Source organism: Sarcophilus harrisii, chromosome 6 (assembly GCF_902635505.1).
Source record: "Sarcophilus harrisii chromosome 6, mSarHar1.11, whole genome shotgun sequence".
In the NCBI taxonomy this organism is placed as follows: Eukaryota; Metazoa; Chordata; class Mammalia; order Dasyuromorphia; family Dasyuridae; genus Sarcophilus; species Sarcophilus harrisii.
Window position 1 is genome coordinate 78,572,592 of NC_045431.1, and position 27,044 is coordinate 78,599,635.

General features: G+C 34.6%; 1 protein-coding gene across 9 annotated transcripts in view; it reads left to right on the forward strand.

Annotated features, from left to right (window-relative positions):
* The window catches only part of TRIM2 (tripartite motif containing 2), a 121,949-nt gene extending 97,530 nt beyond the window's left edge, over positions 1 to 24,419 (forward strand). For 8 of the 9 annotated variants that reach the window (XM_031941969.1, XM_031941967.1, XM_031941972.1 and 5 more), the window contains exons 7-12: positions 3,791 to 3,894; positions 4,604 to 4,771; positions 16,746 to 16,926; positions 18,105 to 18,175; positions 18,271 to 18,411; positions 19,863 to 24,419. In XM_031941969.1, the coding sequence (XP_031797829.1) occupies positions 3,791 to 3,894; positions 4,604 to 4,771; positions 16,746 to 16,926; positions 18,105 to 18,175; positions 18,271 to 18,411; positions 19,863 to 20,015 (818 nt within the window). In that variant the 3' untranslated portion in view covers positions 20,016 to 24,419. The remainder of the gene's footprint in view (positions 1 to 3,790; positions 3,895 to 4,603; positions 4,772 to 16,745; positions 16,927 to 18,104; positions 18,176 to 18,270; positions 18,412 to 19,862) is intronic. The other variant, XM_031941973.1, reaches the window with a different exon arrangement.
* Positions 24,420 to 27,044: the final 2,625 nt, after the last annotated feature.

A 27,044-nucleotide genomic window follows, 5' to 3' on the forward strand; every position in this document is an offset into this window, starting at 1 on the left:
AACTCTTTAACCCTCTTTTGCCTCAGTTTCCTCATCTGTCAAATGAGCTAAAGAAGGAAATAACTAACCACTCCAATAACTTTGCCAAGAAAACCCAAGAAGAATTGGACTTGACTAAACTGAATAACAACAACATCATGCTGTCTCCCAATTCAATTAAAATGAGTTCTAAATATTTCTGAAATACAGCAAACATCTACTCTCCTTTAAGACTCCTTGACATTTTTTTCTCCTTGCCTCATTTTGTTTTCTGGTAGTCTTTGGAGGAGTCCTTTGGTGGAAAAAATTCCCTTATACTTTGCTTATTAACTTGGAATGGACATTGTCAGAGTAGCATTTATGTATGTAGGAAGAAAATGCACTATGTGGATAACTGTCATTCCTTTAGAAATAATGCTCATAAAAAATTTTACTTCAAAAAAAGTCCATCTGGGGCTTTCATCTTTTACTTTCTGTAGCCTCACATTTTGATAAATAGAGTTCAAGTCAGGTGTCCTGTTTTTCTCCTAAGTACTGCTAACAGCCCAGCTTCTCTCTCTGCTAAATGGGGAAAAATACTTCCACTTATCCATCACTAAGAGGTCAGTGAAGATCAAGAAATTGATATTGACTGATTGCTTTGTGTTCTTCAGATGGGAAATAGGATTTTTTTGGTTATAAAATAGCTCTTGGTTTCTGTACCTCACCAGTAAATGGAAAAAAAAAAAAAGTCATTGTGAATTTAGAATCTTGTAAAGTGAAACCTACACCATAGAGAACAATCTAATTCCTAAAAGGCAGGAAAAGAGAAGAAGTGTTATCCTCTTACATTCAAGCAGAACCAACATTTGTGGATGCCAGTCGGATTTTCTTACAACCCTCCAAAAATGCCCTTTTCCTCAAACAGACAGCATGGTGCAATGGATAGAGAGCAGATTATGGGGTAAAAAAAATACACAAAACAAAACCCACCTTGATTCAAATGCGTCCTTGATATTTATCAGCTGTGTGATGCCGAACAAATTATTTAAACCCTTTATACTTTAGGCAACTTTCTAGGACTTAGTCACAAATGAACTGCAATCAGCATGGGTGAAGGAAATTCCCACACTAAGAGTGATCCTCTGGTTCTCACATACACATAGACATAATATATGCATGTACAAAAATATTGATAATTGGATTTTTGTTGAAATATTTGTGGAACTAAATCCTGTTAAATCATGGTAGTGTGTAAATTCTACCATGAGGAAAGAAGGAGGGAAGGAAAGAAAGAAGGAAGGAAGGAAGGAAGGAAGGAAGGTAGGAAGGAAGGAAATGAGATTTTATTAAATGCCATTTAGAATTATTTGCAAGGTTCCATTTGACCCAACACTGGAAGATAGATACTGTTTTGTAATGGAGAAAACTAGGGCAGACAGAAGTTAAACAACTTGCCCACATGGTCACATTTGAACTTAGGTCTTCTCAACTCTATACCCAATACTCTTTTCCCTGCTCTACCTGGCTTCTTCTGTCAAAGAGTGAAAGAATAACAGGATAATGCTAATGCAGAATAAGGTAAAGGGAAGACCACCAAGGCAGGAAAACAAACAAATTGCCAGGACTGGGATGGAAGAACATCCCAGTAGTAGAATCCAGAGAAATAACTGTTACAAGACAAGGAATCAAATTCTACTTTTTTTTTTTTAAAGATATTTTATTTTTCCAAATACGTGCAAAGATAGTTTTCAACATTACCCTTGTAAAATCTTGTATTCCAAATTTTCCTCCTTCTCTGCCTGCTCCCCTCCCTTAGACGCAATATGATATAGGTTAAATGTGCAAATTCTTCTAAACATATTTCCACATTTGTCATGCTCCGCAAGAAAAATCAAATCAAAAAAGAAAAAAAAATGAGAGGGGGGAAAAAAAAAGAAGAAAGCAACAACAACAACAAAAGGTGAAAATATTATGTTGTGATCCACATTTAGTCCTTGTAGTCCTCTTGCTGGATACAGATGGCTCTTTCCATCACAAGTCTATTGAAATTGGCTTGAGTCAGCCATTCTCCAATTGATAAATGGTCAAAGGATATCAACAGACAATTTTCAGATGATGAAATTGAAATCATTACCACTCATATGAAAGAGTGTTCCAAATCATTATTAATCAGAGAAATGCAAATTAAGACAACTCTGAGATACCACTACACACCTGTCAGATTGGCTAAGATGACAGGAAAAAATAATGATGATTGTTGGAGGGGATGCGGGAAAACTAGAACACTGATACATTGTTGGTGGAGCTGTGAACGAATCCAACCATTCTGAAGAGCAATCTGGAATTATGCCCAAAAAGTTATCAAACTATGCATACCCTTTGATCCAGCAGTGTTTCTACTGGGCTTATACCCCAAGGAGATACTAAAGAAGGGAAAGGAACCAGTATGTGCCAAAATGTTTGTGGCAGCCCTGTTTGTAGTGGCTAGAAGCTGGAAACTGAGTGGATGCCCATCAATTGGAGAATGGTTGGGTAAATTGTGGTATATGAATGTTATGGAATATTATTGTTCTGTAAGAAATGACCAACAAGATGAATACAGAGAGGCTTGGAGAGACTTACATGAACCGATGCTAAGTGAAATGAGCAGAACCAAGAGATCATTATATACGTCAACAACGATACTGTATGAAGATGTAATCTGATGGAAGTGGATTTCTTTGACAAAGAGACCTAATTCAGTTTCAATTGATCAATGATGGACAGAAGCAGCTACACCCAAAGAAAAACACTGGGAAATGAATGTAAACTGTTTGCATTTTTGTTTTTCTTCCCGGGTTATTTCTACCTTCTGAATCCAATTCTCCCTGTGCAACAAGAAAACTGTTTGGATCTGCACACATACTTTGTATCTAGGATATACTAGGACATATTCAACATATATAGGACTGCTTGCCATCTAGGGGAGGGGGTGGAGGGTGGGAGGGAAAAATCGGAACAGAAGTGAGTGCAAGGGATAATGTTTTAAAAAAATTACCCTGGCATGGATTCTGTCAATAAAAAGTTACTATAATAATAATAATAATAAAAAAGAAATTGGCTTGAGTCACCTCATTGTTGAGAAGAGCCATGTCCATCAGAATCGATCATTGTATGATCTTGCTGTTGCTGTATATAATGTTCTCCCGGTTCTATTCACTTCACTCAGCATCAGTTCATGTAAGTCTCTCCAGGACTTTCTCAAATCATCCTGCTGTTTGTTTCTTATATAATAATAATATTCCATGATGTTCATATACCATAATTTATTTAGCCTTTCTCTGACTGATGAGCATTCATTCAACTTTCAATTCCTTGCCACTACAAAATGGGTTGCTACAAACCTGTTTTGCACATGTAGGACCTTTTCCCTATTTTTGTCATCTTTCAAATTCTACTTCTGATGTTTATAGCTTATGTGACCATGATCAAGTTGATGTCACTTTACTCATTTGTAGCAAAAGAGAATTGGACTGGATGACTTTTGACATTTCTTCCAATTCTAGATCAAGAATTACAATGCAGACTTGATCCTAAACCATCTAATTGTATTAAACGTTTTTTTTTTCTTTTTTTTAGAAAAGTGTTGTTATATGTGACTTAGATTTATTTTATTCTGTTGTTGGGGACAGAATAAAATTATTAATTATCAAAGGTTGGTAAGAAACAAAAATCATTATGAAGTAAACAAAGACCATCTATGGAAAGAAACCTAATTATTTTCTTTTTGGGAACTTAGAGACCTAATTATGTAGTTTTTTAACATCTACTATTTTGTGATTGTTTTCAGGTACCAAAGGAAGAAATAAAGGAGAATTTACAAATCTTCAGGGGGTAGCTGCATCTACAACAGGAAAGATATTAATTGCAGACAGCAACAATCAATGTGTGCAGGTATGATTTGAAAATTAACAATAACAGCTATCATTCATATGGTCCTTTTAAGATTTGCAAAGTGCTTTACCTAATATTATCTCACTTAATCCTCACAACCAGCCTTGAAAATTAGGTGCTATTATTATTAATCTTCATTTTATGATTTAAGTGACTTGCCCAGAGTCATACATTGCATAACTGGCTGAGGCTAGATAGGAACTCGGAGCTTTCTAATTCCATGTGTAATGCTCTATTCCATTCATGACCATCTCCAATCATCCTGATCTATCTCTCGCCACTGGACCCAGATGGCTTTGAAGGAGAAAATGATCCTGGTGATTTTTCAGAGCCCATCCTCACTTAAATACAACCCACTTACACATCATGGCATCCCCCCTGATGTTATGGTCCTCTTCCAGAATGAATAACAAACAACAACAATGTTTTATCCACTGGGTCATATAGAAAATGGAATTAAAAATTGAAACGATCTTTTTGAGAGAAGGCATATGATTCCAATATTTATTATTTAAGGATCTAAAACACTTAGGCAATATGGTCTGTGTGTAAGAAATTAGCTTAGATAATTAGTTAACAGGATGTTTCTCAAGGGATAGAAACATGTTCCTCTTCTGTGTAATTGAATGTATTCATTGTAACAGATGGTCTTTCTTGTGTCGCTTTCAAGTAATTCTCGTGCTACTTCTTATTTCTTTTTTTTTAACAGATATTTTCCAATGATGGCCAATTCAAAAGTCGTTTTGGCATAAGAGGACGGTCTCCTGGCCAACTACAGCGACCAACAGGGGTAGCTGTTCATCCTTGTGGGGATATAATCATTGCAGATTATGATAATAAATGGGTTAGCATTTTCTCTTCTGATGGAAAGTTTAAGGTAAGTTTAATAATAAAGAATTTGACCTTGGACAGGAACTAAAAGAACAAAGAAAGGAACATGTTTCAAAAAAAAAAAAAAAAAAAAGAAGAATCATTATTTCAGTAACAATCCACTCTCACACCCTCAAAATTGCTTTTAAAATATCAAGAGCAATAATATGATATTATAATAAGGTTGATGAAGAAACACACTGATTAAATATGGATGGCTAGATTTTAAAAGATAAATATTTGGAGGCTGAATGCAGATTGAAGCAATTTTTTTTACTTTATTTTTCTTAGGATTTTTTCTTTTTTTAGTCTGTGTTTTCTTTCACACCCTGGCTAATATGGAAATATGTTATGCATAACGCCATATGGATAATCTATATCAAATTGCTTGCTTTCTCAATGAGGAAGAAGAGAAGTAGATAGAAAATTTAGAACTCTAAATCTTAAGAAGTATGTACATTTTTTTCTTACATGTAATTGAGAAAAAATATTTTTAAAATTTTAAGTAAAAAAAATAAAAGTTGGTTTTATAGTAGTAGAAAAACCAAAAAATTAGGAGAATTTAGGTTCAAATAATTCTTTTCCATTTCTCATGAACATGGAAAATTTGCAAGAAAATTTCTCCTTTTTCCTCAGCACATGCTATTGTTTTTATTGTTATTAGTGAGATGCTGTCTCAATTTCTAGATCAGTAAATTTATTTAGGAAAACAAATTAGTATAATATTGCACAAAATGGGATGAGGAAGTCTTTCTTCAACTAATTATAAGGAAATAGATCCATCAGCTTCCATGTTAAGTGGCAATACAATGTGTGTTTTGGGGGTATGAGTGGTGATCTGTATTTACTCGCTTCTTGATGGTTTCAATCATACATGCAGCATTCTCAAAGAGAAGCTTATTTGTTCCCCATAGAAATTGAATACAGAGCAATGAGTCTGAATAGAAGATGAATTTTCTTTGTTTTTCCAGAAAAAGAATTTAGGAAAATTAATTTAATAATTTCTGACAACTTGTTAACTTCCCAAATCTCACATTTAGGACCTAGGCTAGAGTAACCATGTGAAAATATGAATTAAAATATAATGGATCTCAGTGCCATCTTTTGTGTTCATTTCTTTCACTGCTTTCAAACTTACAGAAACTTGGACAATTATGGCAGCATAAACCATTGAAAGCTTCTCTCTTCCTCCTGCATTTCCTCCTCCTTTCTTTCACTCATGTCTTTTTTTTGAACCATTTGGAATAAGCCGTGACCAAATTGGCTACTTTAATACATACAGAATTTTTTAAATCTAATAACTTATGCTTAAAACTTAAGTGCTAGATTTGGGTTCAAATTATAGTTCTGTTGCTTGCTATCCACATAATTTTTAAAAATCCTTTCAACTCTCTAGGTCTGTTTCATCATCTGTAAAATAAGTGAGGGGGAGGAAGAAGAGCAGATAGATAATCTTTAAGGTCCTTTCTATCTCTAAATCTATTATCCTTAAGATCTATGACTATGTTTTATCTTCATTCCTTCCTTCCATGATTTTAAGATATCTTATTTTCCTACTATAAAAAAGCTTTGATGCATGACTGATATATTTTGCTGTTTATTTTTGTAGTAAATTAAATAAAATTTTATGATGTCAGTGAATAAAGAGAAGATATATCAAAATATATCTCAAATTCCATCCCTTTGTAGAGCTAGAGGGTCCACAAATATTGCACATATTTTAACCTTTCCCCCAGTTTATTGATTAGTTATGATGTTTTTTCCCCTTCTGAGACTTTTTTTCTTTAAAATGCTATTTATTTTGAAAGATGGCTCTTTAGAAGGGAGGACTAGAAAGATACAGAGGAAAAAATGTGGTAATATTAAAAATATTTATTGAATACTAATTTTAAAAAATGTTGAAATGGGATAAACTTACTAAGGAAGAGGATTTTTTTTTATCTACAACTTTCTTTCTTTTTTTTTTAATTAATTAATTTATTTAATAGCCTTTAATTTACAGGTTATATGCATGGGTAACTTTACAGCATTAACAATTGCCAAACCTCTTGTTCCAATTTTTCACCTCTTACCCCCCACCCCCTCCCCCAGATGGCAGGATGACCAGTAGATGTTAAATATATTAAAATATAAATTAGATACACAATAAGTATACATGACCAAAACGTTATTTTGCTGTACAAAAAGAATCAGACTCTGAAATATTGTACAATTAGCTTGTGAAGGAAATCAAAAATGCAGGTAGGCATAAATATAGGGATTGGGAGTTCAATGTAATGGTTTTTAGTCATCACCCAGAGTTCTTTCTCTGGGCGTTATCTACAACTTTCTAAATTAAATCCTTTTCATTCAGATGCTCAAATATTCTAGATAAATTGGAGATTGGAGTACCAGGATAAAGCACATGTTAAATAAGATGATCGTTCATTCAGTAATATTGTATAGTAAAAGAAAATTCACTAAAGAACACTTTCACCCCCTAGAGGATTGAAAGCTGCTGTCCATCATATTTTCAACATTATCTTTTGATGAAAAGTATGGACTACAAATCCAAGGTCTAAAAGGAAAAGGAAAAGTTTTGCTTACTGAAATATTCATTGTTCAGGATGTGGAAATTATATCTATATACTACAAGAAAATCTGTTTTCTTCATTTTATGGTATTTGAACTACTGAAGTGAATGTTACATGTGAAACTTCAGAAAATCAGACCTTGTGTCCATGTTTTGGTTCCTCATATTATAGTCCTGTGCTTAATATCCATGATTGTATTATCATCATTGAAATTATTAGCATTAATTTTCATTGAGATTTCTTCCTGTGTGACCCTGGGGAAGCTCACTTAGCTTCTGTGCCTAGATTTCTGTCCTCTGGAAAAGATTCTCCTTTTAAAACATACCTTACCTAGCTCAGCTTGTCACAACCCCCAGCTATTGCTGATTCCTTCATTACCTAGAATGAGGATTCTCAATTTAAGATCTATGAGCTTTTTTAAGAAAATATTTTGACAACTATAATTCAATATAGTTAATTTCCTTCATAATCTTAGTATTTTGTTTTAAGCATTTATTGGACTTGGGGTTAAGTGCCCAGGGTCATGCAGCTAGTAACTGTTCACTGTCTGAGACCAAATTGGTAATCAAGTCTTCCTGAATCCAGGGATGGTACGCTTATTCACTGTACAAATACTAAGGTTTTTTTGCAAATATTATCTCATTTGATCTTCACAACAACTCTGAAAGTGGGAAAGGATTTAAACTTTGCCTCCTAATCCTGCTTCTGCTTTTTAAATTTCAATTCTTCATGCAAGAGTAATACAGATCGATTTTATTGAGCACTCTTATTGCATATGGAAATGATGTGCTAATGGTTGTTTGTTTTAATATCATTCTGTCCATGCTCAGTCATCTGACCTTGAAATCATTCTTATATCTGTCAGGTGTAAAATCCGTTATTCATAATTTTCCTGTAATTGACAATTCTATAATTTTGAATTATTTCTATTTAATTTTTTTATATTTATAGAAATCTGTTGTAAGTTTTTTAAGGAGATTAGTCATAGCATCAAAAGGTGAGACAGTCACCTTCAGTATACATCTGAAAGTGTTTAGCCATCTAATTAAAATAGACCGTCCCATCATGCATGTCCGTTAAGGGATAGGAGCAAGACCTGTGATTTTATTAGTATAAAGGGACTAGTGGGTAAAAAAACCACCAGCAATAACAAAACAAACCCTCTAATCAAGTAGTTAGTACCTTCTCTGTAATTTGTAATTTTTAAAAGTACCATTCAGTATGTGTCAAAGGAAGGAATAGAAGGCTTTTGTTCCCGATTCTAAGAACAGTTATCCATCCCTATGACATTACTTTTCTTTCTTTCTTTCTTTCTTTCTTTCCTTTCCTTCCTCCCTCCCTCCCTCCCTCCTTTCCTTTCCTTTCCTTTCCTTTCCTTTCCTTTCCTTTTCTTTTTTTTTTTTCCTTTTCCTTTTCCTTTCCTTTCTTTTTTTTGCTGAGGCAATTGGGATTAAGTGATTTGCCCAGGATCACACAGCTAGGAAGTGTTAAGTGTCTGAGATCAAATTTGAACACTGGTTCTCCTGACTTCAGGGCTGGTGCTTTATCCACTGCGCCACCTAGCTGCCCCTGCATTTATTTCTAAACTAGCTATAAATTAAACTTTTTAGCAGTAAAATGCCTTTTTTAGGGAAATTGAGCAAATCCAAGAGGCAAAATTTTCTCTAAACCAGGAATTCTTAACCTAATGTCCCTGAATTTAAAAAAAAAAAACTATTTAACTATTTCATTATAATCTATTTCCTTTTTTAATCCTTTGTATTTTATGCATTTTTAAAATGTTACTCTGAAAAAGCTTCCATAGGCTTCACCAAACTGCTGCAGGAATACATGACACAAAGCTGAGAAGCCTTCCTCTAAATTGTGTCTTGAAATAATTATTTTAAATGTATTGACTTTACCTAGATACAATCTAAGCACAATCTATGATCCTTTGGTGTAATCTAAGGACTCAAGATCAAGACTCATAATCTGGACAGATTATAGCTTTTAAGTACACAGACTGCTGGATCCTGAACAACTTCACTTGTGATGATTTATTTTCATTCTTTTTTCCATTTGTAATAGAGCTTTGTCTCCTCAATTCATAGACAAATGTGTCATCTTGCTAATCATGATTTTAAAAGGCAAGCCTATGGGTCATCCAAAAATGGGGATGCCATTCTCTATGGAGGAAAATAATGACGTGGTCTTTTTTTAATAGTATTTTATTTTTTCCATTATGTATAGAGACAATTTTCAGTATTCATTATTTGAAAGATTTTGAGTTCCCAATTTTTCTCCTTCTGTCCCCCTCAAGACTACAAGCAATCTGATATAGGTTATACATATCCAATCATGCATAACATATTTTCACATTACTAAAATTGTGAAAGAACAAAAAAAAGCTACAGGAAAAAAAAAGGAAAGAGTAAAAATACTATGCTGCATTCAGTTCATTCTCTGGATGTAGATAGCATTTTCCATCATGGGTCTTTTGAAATTGTCTTGGATCACTGTATTGCTAAGGAAAGCTAAGTCTATTGTAGTTGATTATCACCTAATGTTGCTGTTACTGTGTACAGTGTTCTCCTAGTTCTGTTCAATTCACTTGGCAACAATTCATATATTTCTCTAGGTTTTTCTGAAATCAGCCTGCTCATTATTTCTTGTAGAACAATAACATTGTCACATTCATATGTCATACATTCCTCAATAGAGGGACATCCCCCAATTTCCAATTCTTTGCCGACACAAAAATGGCTGCTATAAATATTTTTGTACATGTAGGTCCTTTCCCCTTTTTAATAGACCTTTTTCTGGTATTGCTGGATCAGAGAGTCTGCACAGTTTAATTGTCCTTTTGGTATAGTTCCAAGTTGTTCTCCAGAAGGGTTGGATCAGTTCACAGCTCCACCAACAATGTAATGACATGATCTTTAAGAAACTTTTGCCATCACTTTCCTACATTTTCTGTCCTTTCCATTTTTATCTAGATACAAGTTTACTGTTAGATTCTCTTCAGGACCATTATTATGATTTCATTATGTGAGAAATCTAATAAACAGTGAATTATATGATGGAAGAAGAATCTTCATTCTTCCTTTTCCCAAGTTGTCTGTACTCAGGCCCATACCTGACTTGGAAAAAAAAAAAAAGAACTATCACAGAAGGACTTTCCCTTGGCATGTTTTGAGAAATACAAAGATAGCCTGAGTATTGAATCTCAGAATATCTAGACTAAGCGCCCATGGCCAGCTTGTTCTTTAGCTAAAATGGCTATTTCAGACATATAGGATCAGGAGAGGAAATCATTTCTCCAACAATTCCACAAGCTAGCTGTGCCAGGTTATGTTGGTTTACAAGCACCTGAACCAATTGGAAGCACAAACCCCAGCGGTCTGTATTTTTTAGTACTACATTCACTAAAAGCTGTTACCAGGTTTCCTAGTGCCCAATTTACTATTTATTATTTTTTCAAACTACTCCAATAACACCATGTATGACCATTATAATATGCTAAGTTACTCCTTACTGTAGACAGAAAGAGTTAATGTTCCTTCCCAGATGTCTAATTTACTAACGGAGAATTATATACAGCTAGCTAATTAATTGCATACAACTCATTTGGGACTTAGCGCAAGCCCTTAAACATGCCAGATGCCCAATAAATTTTTTTAATTGGACCGAATGATGAGCAAATTGACTTTCGAACTATTCATCTATCATTATTTTAATGATATTTGAAGATATTAATCTTTTAATATACATATTTCATGTTAAATAAAATGAGATTACTTTTTTTTCAGAAATGGTAAAATCTTTTAATTCCAATATTTGAGTTGGGAGGAAGTAATTGCAAAATTTCAGTTGTCAGTGGAACAAGTCCACTATGAATTTTTTGTTTGTCCTTTTTATCACCATTATCATATTGTTTTTTAAAATAGCTTTTTATTTACAGGTTATATGCATGGGTAATTTTACAGCATTGACAATTGCCAAATCTTTTGTTTCAATTTTCCCCCTCCTTTCCTCCACCCCCTCTCCTAGATGGCAGGATGACCAATACATATCATATTGTTTTGACTATAATCTCCTTCTGAACATACCTCTAAATTGAGTTCTCTTTGAAGAAAAAATAAATAGAAGTATATTCTGAAAACTACACAGAATCATCATATTAAAATCATAATGTGAATGCTTTAAAATGTTTATTTAAAAAATATCTTCAATGTACTTAAAGGTGCTTTTTATTCATTTTCATCTTATTGGTATCTTCATCTTCTACTTAGAGTACAATTATAATCTGGACTCAATTTTTTTGTAAACCAAGTTTTGAGTAGTGATGTGAGAATGGGGTAAGAATCTAGATAAAGAGAGCTATAATTAGGATGGGGTTACAATGCCTTTGCCAGGTCACAAAAATTTTATTCAAGTAAGCTTTTGGTTTTTGGTTTTGTCTGCTCTTTCCAAAGTGATGAACCCTAGTGACTCTTCACCTCGTAGTCGATCTCCTGTGGTGTCTGTCTGTCTGTCTGTCTGTCTCTCTCTCTCTATATATATATATATATGAAATTTGTGTGTGTATGTGTATAAACATATATATAATATTTGTGTGTGTATGTGTATAAATATATATATAATATTTGTGTGTATGTGTATAAATATACATATAATATTTGTGTATGTGTATAAATATGTATATATAATATTTGTATGTATGTGTATAAATATGTATATATATAATATTTGTGTGTATGTGTATATATATATGTACACATGCAAATACACACACACATATGTGTCTAGAGAGAGAAAGAGAAAGTGAGAGAGAGAGAGACAGAGAAACAGAGAAAGTGAGAGAGAGACAGAGAAACAGAGAAAGTGAGAGAGAGAGAGTGAGAGAGAGAGAGAAAGTGAGAGAGAGAGACAGAGAGAGAGAAAGTGAGAGAGAGAGAGAGAGAGAGAGAGAGAGAGAGAGAGAGATCGATCCCATTTTGGAGTTTACAAAACACTTTGTTCCTACCAGTTCTATAGCTTAGGTGATAATTATCCACCTCCATTGAATGGGGAACTAAGAAAGGTCTATCACATATTGCCAGTGTTGGGGGCTGTTTTGTCATACTTCAGCTTAATGTAAAATTATTTTAGTCCAGAAATGATGCTGCCTGATATCTTTGTTACTGGGGAAGGCTGAAACTAGTGGATTGCTTGAGCTCAGGAGTTCTGAGCTACAGTATTATGAAAACCAATCAGGTCCAACACTAGCATGGTGAATCACTGGGAATTGAGAACCAGTATGCTATCCCTATTGAAAACAGATCAAATCAAAGCTTCTATCACCATCCACATCAGGATAGGGCCCAGAAGTGGCTGCTGTACTTCTAGCCTAGGAAAAATAGCCTAATCTCAGACAAAGAAATAAACAAAAAACCCTTTTATTATTTTGTCCTGATCCACACATCAAACTAAATCATGCCCTATGATTTGTTGTGATTCAGTCATTTCACTCATATCTAATTCTCCATAGCCCCATTTTGGGGGTTTTCTTGCCAGAGATATTAGAATGGTTTGCCATTTCCTTCTCTAGATCATTTGACAGATGAGAACCAGAGGCAGAGTAAGTGATTTTTCCCACACAGCTAATAAGTGTCTGAGGCTGAATTTGAACACAGGAAAATGTGTCTTCCCGATTCTAAGCCCAATGCCCTATTTATTACACTAATTAGCTGGCCCCTATTTATTAATTGTTACTTAAAGTAAGAGTAATAGAATCATTTAACTCTTTAAAAAAAAGTTTCATTTTTTCAGGTGAAACCTAGAGTAGACAACTGTAGGAAAAAGTGATCAACCAGTCACCAAGAATCTGTTAAGAACCTACTCTGGATTCACACCATGCTAAGCACTAGGATATAAATATAAAAAATTCAGATGATAACACAGACAGCCTGCTGGGCCACCAAAGATAGTGCTTAGTGCCAGGAGATAGAGTCATGGGACTTGTGTCCTATTTGCAGCTGTGTGATGTGGCTCAGGCCGGTTCTTAACTTAGGATGGGGTTGTATTCCAAAAAGTTTGTTTATAACTTGGCTATTTAGAATTTAGAATGCCTTTTCTTTTCCCACTTAAAAAATGTTATAAATGGCTATGAATTCCCAGACCATCCTCTAGAAGCTCATTTAACCTGTTACTAAACTTCACTATTTTAGATATGAAAAAAAAATTTTTAAAAAAATCTGGAGTCAGAGGACCTGGCTTTGAATACTAACCCTGACAATTACTACGTATTTGATACTATTTGGACCAGTCTCCAAGATGCATAATGAGACAAACATTTTTGAACAACCCAATGAGGAAATTTGCTTTCTTTGACTATATATTTGTTATGAGTTTGTTTTTTTTTTTTTTTCTTTTCTAGATGGCAGTGGGGGAAGGGTTAGTAGAAGGAGATAATAAATACTTGTTAATTAAAAATAAAAGTACCCTTAAAAGAAAGATTGGGCCATTTACTTAGTTTCCCTGCACCTCAGTATCCTCATCTATAAAATGTGGCAATTAAACTAAGGTACCTTTCATCTTCCTCTGATTCAATGATCCTAGTGCTAATGGAATTACTAGAACTACAGATGTAAACATACCACTTTGACATCATTAACTTGTTCTTTTAAAAATCCATCATCTTCTAATTGGATGTTCGGCAAAACAAAAAGTACATTCACTTTGTTTCATTTTTTTTTTAAACCTCAACAGAATCTAATTGTCAACTCTCCCCTATATTTGAATCTTCTGTAGGATTGGTAGGTGGTGTAGTGGGAAAGCCCCAGTCTTGCTGTCAAAAGACATTGATTGATATCCTGATGCCAATTTACTGTTTCACCAATACAGTTTATCCAGGCTTCACATATAAAATGGAGGCTAGTAATTGTCACCTAAGCTATAAAACTGGTAGGATCAAAGTGTTTTGTAAACTCCAAAGTGGGATATTACATATATATATATATGTCTGTCATATATATATATATATATATATATATATATATATATATATATATATACACATATATATATATATATGGCATACACACATATACATACATACATATTTATGTATGATATTTGGGGGAGGAAGAGGTGTTTGCAGTGATCTTTGGAGGAGGTGGTATTTTACAGAGGAATATAATCCATTTGCCACATTGAATTTGAGGTTTCAGCCATACGTTTATGTGGTAATGTCTAGCAGGCAGTAGAAAATGAGGAATTGAGGCTTTCAAAAGAGATAGAAAATAGAAATATAGATTTGTCAGTTGTTTGCCTAAAGATGATGGCTGAAATCCTGAAAATGAATAACATAGCGAGGGGAATGGAAAGAGATGAAAGCCAAAGGATAGAATTTAAGACTGTGATTGTGAGTCACTTTTCAGGAGTTCCGAATTAGAGAACAGAAGCATGGCATAGTGGATAAAGTGATGGATAGGAGCTTGGAAGTTTTCTCCAGCTACTTACTGGTTGCATTTTATCTGTTTCAGCCTCAGTTTCCTCATTATATGTACAATAATATCATCTACTTCATAGGGTTGTTGTAAAGATCAAATGAGATAATTATGCATTTTTGTGCCTTGTCAGCCTTAAAGCTTAATATCAGGATAAAAACAAGCATTTATTAAGAACCTACTGTGTAATCATTAATATTCTAAGCACTTTATAAATATTATCTCATTTTTATCCTTTTAACAACCCTAGAATGCACTTGTTTTTATTATCCTTATTTTATAGATGAAGCAAACAGGTTAAGTGACTTGTCCAGGGTCACACAGCTATTAATTAGGGTGAGGCAGGACTTAAATCTGAGGTTTTCCAGTACTCCACTTAGCTCAGTATTTTCCACATAAATAGCAAATGGGAATTTCTAAAGCAATAGCTGACCATTCCATTCCCCTGCTCAAAAAGCTACCATGGCTTCTTATTACCTGTAAGATAATAGGGTCATACATTAAGAACTGGAAAAGACCTCAGAATACAATTTGTCCAACCCATTCACTTTATAGAATAAGAAATTGAAGTCCAAGGCAAGTAACTTGCCCAATATAACACAGGCATTTAAAAAGCTAGATTAAAGTCCAGGTGTCCTGATTTTAAAACCAATATATTTTTCTATCATACCATGCTTGCTTCCCTAAAATACAAATTCTTATATTTGACCTTTGAAGAAACCTTTCTAACCTGTTTTCTAACCATTTTGTAGCCTATTGGCTCTTTCCTATTAAATCACATCTTATCTCCTACCTCCAGGTCTTTGCAAAGATGATTCTATACCTCCTCTTCCCCTCCCCATGATCAGATATTGTTCTTCACTTCTGACTTTTGACCCCTCAGTTTGATTTGTCTTAGTTCAATTATCCCCAATGAGAGGCCAATCTGATTCTTCAATATATAAACTTTGTATTTGCTCATTTGTAGATAGGTTTCTTTCTTCCCTGTAAAATGGATTTTACTGGGATGGAACCATATTTTTTAACCCTTAGCACTTTTGTATTCTTGTGCGCAATGTACTAAATGTTTAATAAATACTTGTATCAAATTTAGTTGGACAAATGTCTTTTTATAACAAAAAGGGAAAAAAGGAAGTTGCTCCCTTGGAGGACAGAGACAAGTGTTCAGTTATAGGAGCTGTTGACGATAAAAGGACATCATCATTTCTCTGTTTTCAGCTTCCCTTAGTATTTGGGAGATATAAATGGCCTCTGTCATGTGCCGAGTACTTGCTCCCAAATATCTTAGGGGATGATGGGGGGGAGTAGGTATGTGGTATGTGTCTATTTTGTTTCTATCATTACTTAATGGGATGTGAACACAAATCCGTTGAATACAAAAAGTGATGATGGAATCCATCCTTACCAAGGTCCATCTTTGTCTGGACTCCTGAACCATTGCTTGAGCTTCCCAGTTTCAGCTTATAAAGGCATTACATCAGATCCAGCCTATTCAGAAAAGGGCAAATGTTAATATTTACTTGATATTTTATCCTTAAGTTTAGAGAAATTGAATGCTTTTCTTTTGCTATGATATGGTAAAATACTTTCATTATTTAACTATTGTAGTGACCTTCCAATAGTTGCAGACTCTGGATGAAATTCAGTACATTTCTCCAACTTGCTCTCCAGTGTTTCAGAAATATCAAGTAATAGCACTTTCTATAGAAAGGCAACTATGGCTTCTGAAAAAGAAAACAATAATTTCATCAGGGGGCTTTTATTTATTTCTCTAGCTATTTATTTAATTACTTATTTAAACAACATAATGATACCTTGGGGTATTCAGAACTGTATCTTTTCATTTTCTAGGAATGTTTCTTTTCCCCACTATTTCCACATACTAGAATATTTAAAACTCTCCTTGCAACCTGATCACTATCCATTTTGTACCTTTCAGACAAAAATTGGATCAGGAAAGCTGATGGGACCAAAAGGTGTGTCCGTGGACCGCAACGGACACATCATAGTGGTGGACAACAAAGCATGCTGTGTGTTCATCTTCCAGCCCAATGGGAAAATCGTGACCAGGTTTGGTAGCCGAGGAAATGGGGACAGGCAGTTTGCAGGTACACTCGATGGTAATATGTAAATCCCCTTTTTTATGCTTCTTCTGCTCACATATGCATGATGATGGAGCATGTTGAAGAGGCCAAATCCCTAACATGTTTCTTTGAAACTGGAAAGATGCTGGGGATTGAGGCCATGCTAAGGCATGTAAAGTGCTTCTCAGTTAACCACAAGAGCAGAAGGAAAGATGTAAGTTGGACCCATTATATTGTTTTTAGCAGAGTTCTACTTCATAGAACTCTAGTTCATGAGTATGATGTTGAAGAACAAAAAGAATAAATACCCAGCACAATTGTGGAGCCATTTAAAGAACCCCAAGGTAAATAACCAAAAAATCTTTGTAGGTGACTGATTTTTTAACAGAACATAGTTTAGGAGCACTTCCCAAGAATGAGAATGGCATCTTGTATCATTTCTTCTGATAACTCCATGTTAGGTCCTCCACTTCATTTAAGTGTCCATATCTGCAATAAGTGGCTGAAAGTATTTTCATAAGTTTTCTTTAATGACTTTTTCATACATTTTAACACTTTGTGCCTGACCTTAGTTTGTGCTTTATCTCCAGTTCTGCCAAGTTCTGATTGTCACCCCAAATTTTCAATTGTGGGTTTTCTGACACATTAAAGATATTATTGACATAAAACCTTTTACTCAGCCTGAAGAGATACTGTCTTTCCTCAAAAGAAAAGATGCTCTTGTAAATAATCCCTAGGAACTCAGGGAAGCCAATAGATGTGACTTTCAGATGATGGCATGAAGGATGGATTCTCACTGCTTATTGCTTGTTCCACTTCACTAGAACTATTAGAAATCTTAATCTTGACCTGAAGAAGGCAGAATAGGCAAAGAAAACTGGGGTTGGAATACAAAAACTTAAGTTCAAATCCTGGTGACTAAAATATGGATGATGTCATTTAACTTCTCAAGGCTATGACTGTGAAATGGAAGGACTGAATTAGATGATTTCTTCAGAACCCTAAGTCTAGAATATCATAGGGACCCTTCGACTTGAGTCAAAACAATGACTAAGTGACCTCTCAAGGTCCCTTTTGGATCTGATTCTTTGATTTTTTTCTTAAATTATTGAATTAATATGAGTTGGTTTTTTATAACTAGCATGGTTACTTAATAATTGTTGCTAATAATATTGACTTTATCATCACAAATTGTTCTTTTATATCTTTTATAGGCCCTCATTTTGCAGCTGTTAACAGCAACAACGAAATTATTGTTACAGATTTTCATAATCATTCAGTCAAGGTACTGTCAACTGCTACCACTTTTATTACATCTCTTTACCCCAGCTCCAGCTCCTTTTATCATTAATTTAATTTTTAAAAAAATATTCCATACAGGTATTTAATCAAGAAGGAGAATTCATGTTAAAATTTGGTTCTAATGGAGAAGGCAATGGACAATTCAATGCCCCAACAGGGGTAGCAGTGGATTCAAATGGAAATATCATTGTAGCAGACTGGGGAAACAGTAGAATCCAGGTAACTAAAAATGTTGACGTATGGATATATTTTTTGAAAGCAGCATTTTGATAATGGTGAACAACAGAGGATAGAGGGTCATGAATAATGGATTCCTCTGCATTCTTAATGGGTCAGTTTAGAGTAGTACAAGGCAATTATTATGCCAACAGGGCATATGAGTCAAGATGATGGGGAAATATAGAAATCACAGTGATAGATAAGTGATTACAGAGAATCCTCTTGAATCCATAGCCTAATAATAGAAAAACTGTTCTGTTGTCCTTGCACATCAGGTACCCACATGTTCTTTGAATGACATGAGTTATATCAATGAGAATAGTCGTATAAAGCTAGGGTCCTGTCCACTCTGTCCACTAGTACAAATTCTGTTCAGATTAACTTTACTCTAGAATCTAGAAAGCACCAAATCAGTCTTCTTATCCCCAATCAAAGTGATCCTTGAAATATCACAATGAAATGGTCACTAAAAATTGGCATTCTTCAACGTCAAGATTTCTAAACCAGGGTCCGTGGATGTCTAAAGAATACATAGACACAATTCAAAATTTTTGAACTCAGATAAGGAAAAAAAGTACATTTTTGTTTCAATAACCTCTAATTGAAATTTAACTTTTCCTTTAATTATGAATGTAGGTAACAAATCATTTTTCTAAAAGGCAGATCCATAGATTTCACCAAAATGCTGAAGGGATCCATGATATAAAAATTTTAACAAACCTTGTTGTAGGTCATTTACCTGAAAGAAACCAAATTGAAATCCTAAAAACATGTTAAGTACCATATTTGGAAGACTGCTTAATTTCCCCATAGGCATCTACATACAAAGAAAGCAATTATCTAATAAAAATTATATTAGGCCCTTGTGAAGGAAATAAAGAAGACCCAAATTCTGTTTCTTATAGAAGAAATAATTATCCTTTAGAGTTATTACAGCAGCAAATAATGGGAAAATGAAAGAAAGCCAAGTCACTGAAATGTACAGATCAGAAAATCATTTTACATTTTGCTTAAAAATACTGTTCCCACTTAAGTAGGGAAACTAGGATAATAGAATTGTCAGTGCTATTTTTTTTTTACATAAATGTATACAGTGATTCTATCAAACATATGTCCAACCCTTCCATTGCCCGACTCTTAATTTTGTACTTTCTTCCATTCATTCCCAGTTGTCTAGAAAGTAGAGACTAAAGAAGAGTCAGGGAGAGTAAATACAGGTGTAGCTATTTTTCATTATCTGTTCTTTCCATGCCTTATTTTTTTCTCCCACCCCAAAGCAAGTTTTTTCTTAATCAGGATTCATTTTTTTAAGTTTAGATTGCCCACACAGATCTCACCTTAAAACTTAAAAAAAGGAGTGAATTTAATAAAGTTAAGAGAAATTCTTATTATTCTTATTAGCAGCTTTGCTATTTCTCTCAGACATAACAAATAATTTTATTTTTCTTAAGGTTTTCGATGGGAGTGGATCATTTTTATCCTACATTAACACATCTGCTGATCCACTTTATGGTCCTCAAGGCTTGGCTTTAACTTCGGATGGTCATGTTGTAGTGGCAGACTCTGGAAATCACTGTTTCAAGGTCTATCGATACTTGCAATAACATCAGGCATCTGAGTAACCCTACGCCACTGTCCTGTACTATAACCTGGATTGGATTTCTCCATGCAGAAGCTAATTACAGCTAGAGTGAGTTCATTTTCATGTCTGAGAGAATCTCCATTGGATTTGTTCACGGTTGTTTTCAAATGTAACTGTTTACTTAAGACTATAAGACTGCTCCTCTGATTTCCATAATTCATCTTTAGTGTTTAAAAAAAGAAAACTCTTTCCCCAAATCCTTTAAAACAGCAGAATCTCAAACCTGCGAACTTTGGCTGGTAGAACAGAAATTTACGTCACTGATGACTCAATTTTGCGAATCAAACGAATCGACATTTTGGAAAAGCTAAAATATTGAAGACGTTTATTCAACCTGTGAATGGTAGCTTTTGCTCAGAGCTTCCAGATACAAAACTTACTGTAGGTATATGTTATTTAACTCAGATATAAAATCTGGGAGTGTTTTAGACCTCAGCTTTCATGGTATGTATTCCTCGTGGCATTCTTCAGTCATCGTCATCGGCAACTATAACTAAATAGGTTCCTTTTACAAAATAAGGCTGCCTTGCAAAATCCTTATTGCTCTGATTCTCGGGATCAAGATGCCTTGATATTAGCACTATAAGAATCAATGCAAATTTCCCATTTATTTGGGATCTGTTGATCAAAGACCTTTTCTGTGTGTTCTTTTCACATTCTTTTGCTCACCTGGTAGCAGAACACAAAGTATGCTTGCAGGAGGGGCACCTGATATTCCTAAGGCTTTGAAATCATTGTTACACTATAGTAGTTAATGCTACCTTTCAATAAACAAATAATCCCATTAATACAAAATGAACATATTGGGTTGTAATAAGAAAAAAAAAGCCAGTTCTTCCATGTGTGCCATGCTCCCAACTTTATCCTTTGGTCACTCCACAAAAATGTAATCTCTGCCTTCCTCAACCCATCAGCACAAATGGTAGAACACATAGTAGCGCCTAGGACAGAGAGCCATACAAGTAGCCCTTGAAGGACATGGGGTGGTCAGCCAAAGGTGTGTAAGTGATCGATGAATGGTTTCAGCATTCAAAGCAAGTGTTACCAAAGTTGTGTTACCTTGAGAACATTACAGGTAAGAGCATATTATGGTTATTTATTGCTGTCTGATGAATAGAAAGGTTAAGGGATTCTGTATACATGGTTATAGGATAAGGTAGAGTGTATTATATATATATACATATATACATATATATATATAGCCAAGTATTTGATGATGTATTGAAGTAGGCAGCACCCTGAAAGAGGAGACCATCCTCATATTAGTCTTTTTGGGTACATTCCTTTATTTCCCAACTTAATTTAATCATGGGACATAATCCCTTTTTTGGAAACTTCTAAAGAAGAAATTTGGGCCATTTTTCCCTGATGGTGGTAATAGCCACCTTTTAGTTAAAAAGAAAACTTTTGCAATTTTTGAAACATATGAAACAGTTCAACTCAAGGTTAATCCATCTTAAGCAATACTTTCAGCATAATTAGCTCAATGGTTATAAGTATCACCATTATTTTTTAAAATAATTCTGTTATGCTCTCTTAATTTTCTATTTAGTTATAGTCAAGATGGTGGCTATGTGAAAGAATATTTGGGAGGGTTTTTTTAAGCACCTTAGATTTTTTTTATTTTTTAAAATCTCCTATCTGTACAACTATTCGAAAATGATGTTTGTAGCTTTTTATTTTAAGAACTAATCAGTTATCTTACAGAAGATTTTTCTTTTCTTTCTTTCTTTTTTTCTTTCTTCTTCCTTCTTTTTATCTTTCTTTAACCATTTTACTCCAACCACTGAGCTTAGTAAAAGACTTTTTTTAAAGGGAGATGTACTTTGAGGTTTGGTACCTCTTGTTTAGGTGGAATTTCTAAACTTTGTCTTTGTTTTGAGCCTACAAGGTAGTTGTAAAATTCAATAAAAACTTTTCAGAATGTTCAATCACAATACTTTTTTCCAGAATATGGGCAGCAAGCCTTACAACTTTGACTTTGGTTTGTCCTAATACTCTGCAGGTCAGGGAGGACAGACTCACCACAGTTCTCACATTGTTTTTATGCCTCAAAATGGGTACAATTAAATTAACTTTAGTTTATCCCAGAATATAAGAGAAAAACAAAGCCTTTATATTAAGCATTTTTCACAGGCTTTCAGTCTTAGGAATATTTTGCTTAAAGAGAATTTTCTATTTGTATAAGATTTGAATTATGTTCATGAACTAAGAAAACATTAAATCCAACTATTCATTTCACTTCTGATATGGAATACTAATCCTGGATCTAAGCAATGCTTTTTACCTGGCTTAATACTACCTGGAAGAACCTAAATGCTTGTTTAGGCCCCTTGGCTTTGTTTATATTCAATTGCAATAATAGTACAAACTGGAATGGAATTTACTAGAAACTAATTCTGATCTGTCCCACAATCTAAATGTTGCTTAAAAAAAAACATATCTTTTGGGCACTCCAGGAAACACTAAGTTTTAAATATATATATATTTATACTTGTATGTTGAAATATAGATATCATTTCCTCCTTGATGTACATGTGTGCATTTACTGTATCCCTTTTCCCTGAAACATATTCTAAAAGTGCTTCTGATCAAATACTAATGAGCAAGATTTAAATGTATAACTGTCACATCCTAAACAAAGTCAAACTATTTTTGGTATGCTATGAGAAAGATCTAGAGAGATATTAGGACCCTAGGGTTCTTTGTTTTTTTCATTGTCAAGTATATGTGATAATGATGAGGTTACTTAAAGAACCACAAATTCAGATCTTTCCCCCTTTCTCTCCCCCCACCCCCCACTTAGAATAAAACCTTGCCAGTAATTAGTAAGAAGTCCATGAACAAAGCAATCTACCATAGCCATCCTACAGAACTACCCTGCTTGACACAGGGAGACCAAACTGTCACTTCATTAATCAGAAACTCTTGGATTACAAGCTTCCAAAAACAAATGTTTGAAGACCAAAGTGTGAAAAATCTGCATTTTTTTTTTTTAAGAAACTTAATATTTTTATCCAAATGTTTTCCAGTAATTAAACAACTCCCCCCCTACCCCAGTTGCTCATCTTTAGTTAATCACTAGCCGGTTGTCAAAAGTTCCTGTTCTAAGTGCTATTGACTTTACAGGGTATGTATAATCTAGTTGACTAGAATACCAGCTGAGAAGTTGGTCTAGTGGAGCACCAGCAATGCAAGGCTTTAATATGAAGGCTTTAAAGGGCTTAGCAGGCTGTACTGGGGAGACTCTAACTAGGATAAATTGTTAGGATCTTGTAACATCCATTCTGATCCCTAGTTCCTAAAAGAATGAAGAAGAAAATGAAGGGAAAATGCACATTTATTTCAATCATACACAGGCATTAATGAATTTTTACATAGGTTAAAATTTCAGCAATTTTGCTGCAAATGTTTCATGGTAAACATTTGTTGCAAACTTCTGATATTTCTTCAAAACATGATGCTGTCAATACCATTTGCAGGGCTTTAAATTTTATATTTTTGTTAATATTTTTTATAACAAAGGATCTAGTGTTGCCATAATGGAAATGAAGTGCCCATTAAAGATGTGTTTATTATAAAGAAATGATTTTTTTTTTGCTTTGCTTTTGAATGACAGCAAACTACCCATTACAATAATGTAACTAACTCCCAATGCATTCTGAAGATAAATAGTGTGCACTGCTCGTGAGGTCTGCATGTGAAGATGATATGGACAAAATTAGCATCCTAGAGTAGATGGATCAATGGGCTATGTTGTTCAAATGAATGTAAAGCACTCGATGTTTGTAAAAAGCAACCCGGCCTTACTCTCAGTGCTTCTGCTCTTGCTTTATGACGTGGGAATGTTCTCTCATCAGCATCGGTAGCGGAAACCTGTGCCAGAGTGCTAGCTCATTCTCCACTTTGGACCCTTTTCCTACTCCTGGGAACGAGGATGTGAAGGGATTGTGTGAGCGCGTGTGTGTGTACATGTGTGCAAGTATGGATGGATGCGTGTGCAAGTATTTGGGGGGGAGGGTGGGTGTTTGAACATTCCATCATTATTCCATGTTTTATGTACAGAACATATAATGTCTTGCACTCTCTGAAGTTGATATTGAAATATTCTCATTGGTTCTCTTACAAAACAAAATACCGACTGCTTGTTTCAGGTTGAGAATGGAAACTTGTATCAAAAGTGTGTGTGTGTGTGTGTGTGTGTGTGCAGCATTATGTGTGCCACGGTACTTTGGATGCTTTAGTCTACAAATAAAAACTTTAAATTTATTCTGTCATGAAATATAGAAGAAATAAAGTTCAAATGTGTATATTGACCGTGCACAAACTCTCAAAATGTTATAATAAAGCTTGTTTCCTCTCGGTTTCAGGGTGATGGGTCATTTTTCTTTGTACCTTAAAGCTGTGTATTTTGACTTTGTTTCTACCTGGCACAGTGCACTAGACACAACTGGGGGCTTCATAAATGCTTGTTGTTGCAACATAGTTCATTTTAACTTATAGTCTTGTTTCATTGAATAAAAGAAAGACCTTAAAATAGCTAGCATGGATATAGCACTTTAGAAACATTTGGTTTGATCCAACAACCCTGAGAAAAAGGTGCTATTGTTATCCCCATTTCGCAAATGAGGAAATTAGAAAGACAAAATTCAAGCTATTTGTGTAGAGTCACATAGCTCATTGAGACAGGATTTGAACTCAAGTCTTCTTAACTGCAAGTCAAATGATCTAGCAGGGGTCCTCAAACTTTTTAAATAGGGGGCCAGTTCACTGTCCCTCAGACTGTTGGAGGACCGGACTATAGTAAAAACAAAAACTTTGTTTTGTGGGCCTTTAATAAAGAAACTTCACAGCCCTGGGTGAGGGGGGATAAACGTCCTCAGCTGCCGCATCTGGCCCACGGGCCATAGTTTGAGGACCCCTGATAGAGTTTGTGGTGGGCAGTACTCTATAATAGAGATTTCGGTGAGAATTCCTAGTAGGTTTAAAGGCACTAAGCTATTTAGCATTTAGAATACATCTATGAGAGGGAATCAACAGAATCAGAAGCTTCAGGTAGCTGGGGAACACAAATCATTGACTGGGGCTTATACTGGCAGAACTTAGAAAATCGAGAGCCTGACTACTACCCAATTCAAGCAATAGTTTTAGTGGCCCAAGAATGTACATATAGTTGGAGATGAAGCACAACAACATTTAGAACACAGGGCTCCAGCAGCATTTGTACCAAGTATATACATATATTTAATTTTAAATTTTATTTTTCCTCAATTGCATGTGAAAACAATTTTTAATATTTGGTTTTTAAAATTTTTGAGTTTTAAATTCTGTCCAGAGAGCAAGCTATTTGATATAGGTTATACATGTTCAGGCATGCAAAATATATTTCCATGTTAGCCATGTTGTAATAAATGAAAAATAAAGAAAAAGTATACTTCAATCTGAATTCAAACTTCATCAGTTTTTTTTTCTGAAAATGAGTAGTATTTTTCATCATGAGTCCTTTGGAATTGTCTTGCCTTGTTTGTACTTATTTCTGAGAAGCACTAAATTTTTCAATTAATCGTCATACAACATTGCTATTACTGTATACAGTGTTCTCCTGGTCCTGCTCATTTCATTTGTGGCAAATATATTTTAAGGGGGTGATGTGCCATCTGAGCTATAAGCAGGGCGGACCACCCAGGATCTCGTCCCCAAAGCACCGAATTTTAGAGAGCATTAAAATCACTTTTAGTACTTCAGAAGTCTAGAGTCTTAGTACCTAGTTAGCAAGAATAAGTAATTAAAATAGGAAGCTACCAGATGAACTCTTTCTATCCCCAACCTCCAATCCCCACTACCACAAAGCACCTTTCAGTATTAATCCAAAAACAATGTCCTGGGGTCTCTGTTAGCTCCCTATTGGATGGTATTAGTACCCCTTCCCTTCCTGTGTTAAAAGTCTTCATACCACTTCCATGGGCAAAAATTGTGATATTTGCCCTAGGAGTAAACTTTCCTAGTTGTGACCGCTTTCCTAAGTGCAGAGGAATGTGATTAAAAATACTTTTCATACCTCGAATTTAAAGCTAGGCTACCAGTTGGAGACCATAGCACTTGACAGAACAGTAACATTACAACCATGCAGGGGAAGGGATTGGAAGTGAATCAGAGGATTTAAGCTACTAATAGTACCATAGTTATAGTGCTTTAAGGTTAGCAAAGAACTTTCACCAAAGATGCCTCATTTAATCTTCACAATAATATGAGGTGGGCAATATTCTCAATTTATAGGTGACTTAGTCTGAAAGAAGTCAAGTGACCTGCTCACAGTCACACAGCTAGTGAGTCCCTCTAGGGTCCAGAATTCTTCCTGATTCCAGGTCTAGAGCCCCATCCATTACCTTACAGGTGTCAAATAGCAGTCAAAGCAGATTAAAATGTAATTGGGAAATATAATAACAAGACAAATAAAAATACAACAGAACACAGATAATGTTAATATTTAGCTTAAGTAAATGTGTAACCTATGGAGATTTTTATGTATAGTTTAATGGTCTCATTCTATTTGAGATTGACATCACTGTCCTACATCCTAAACTGTATCATCTTAGGGAAGTCACCTGCAAGCCTCTGCTTTTATATATGTCAATAAGGGTTTAATAAAATGGCCTTTGAGCTCTTTTTTTTAAGCTCAGTCTATGGGAATTCTGGAGCTGATGGTAAGCACTCTAGAAATTATCTGGTCTCTCCTTTCACATAAAGTTAAAAGGATGGAGTCAGGTATAAGGAACTGAATTTGCAGTCAGAAGACAAGGGTTTCAATCGAATTTCTTTACAGATGTAAATCTTATGATACCCCATTTGTTTCAAGGTATCTTCCATACATCAAAATAATTTTCAGTATTCTGGCATCATTCTAGTGGACTTTAACCTCATCCACACAAACTCATAGGTAATTGTTAATATGTTTTTTTTAAGTTCTCTTAAATTAGGATGCGATTTTTTT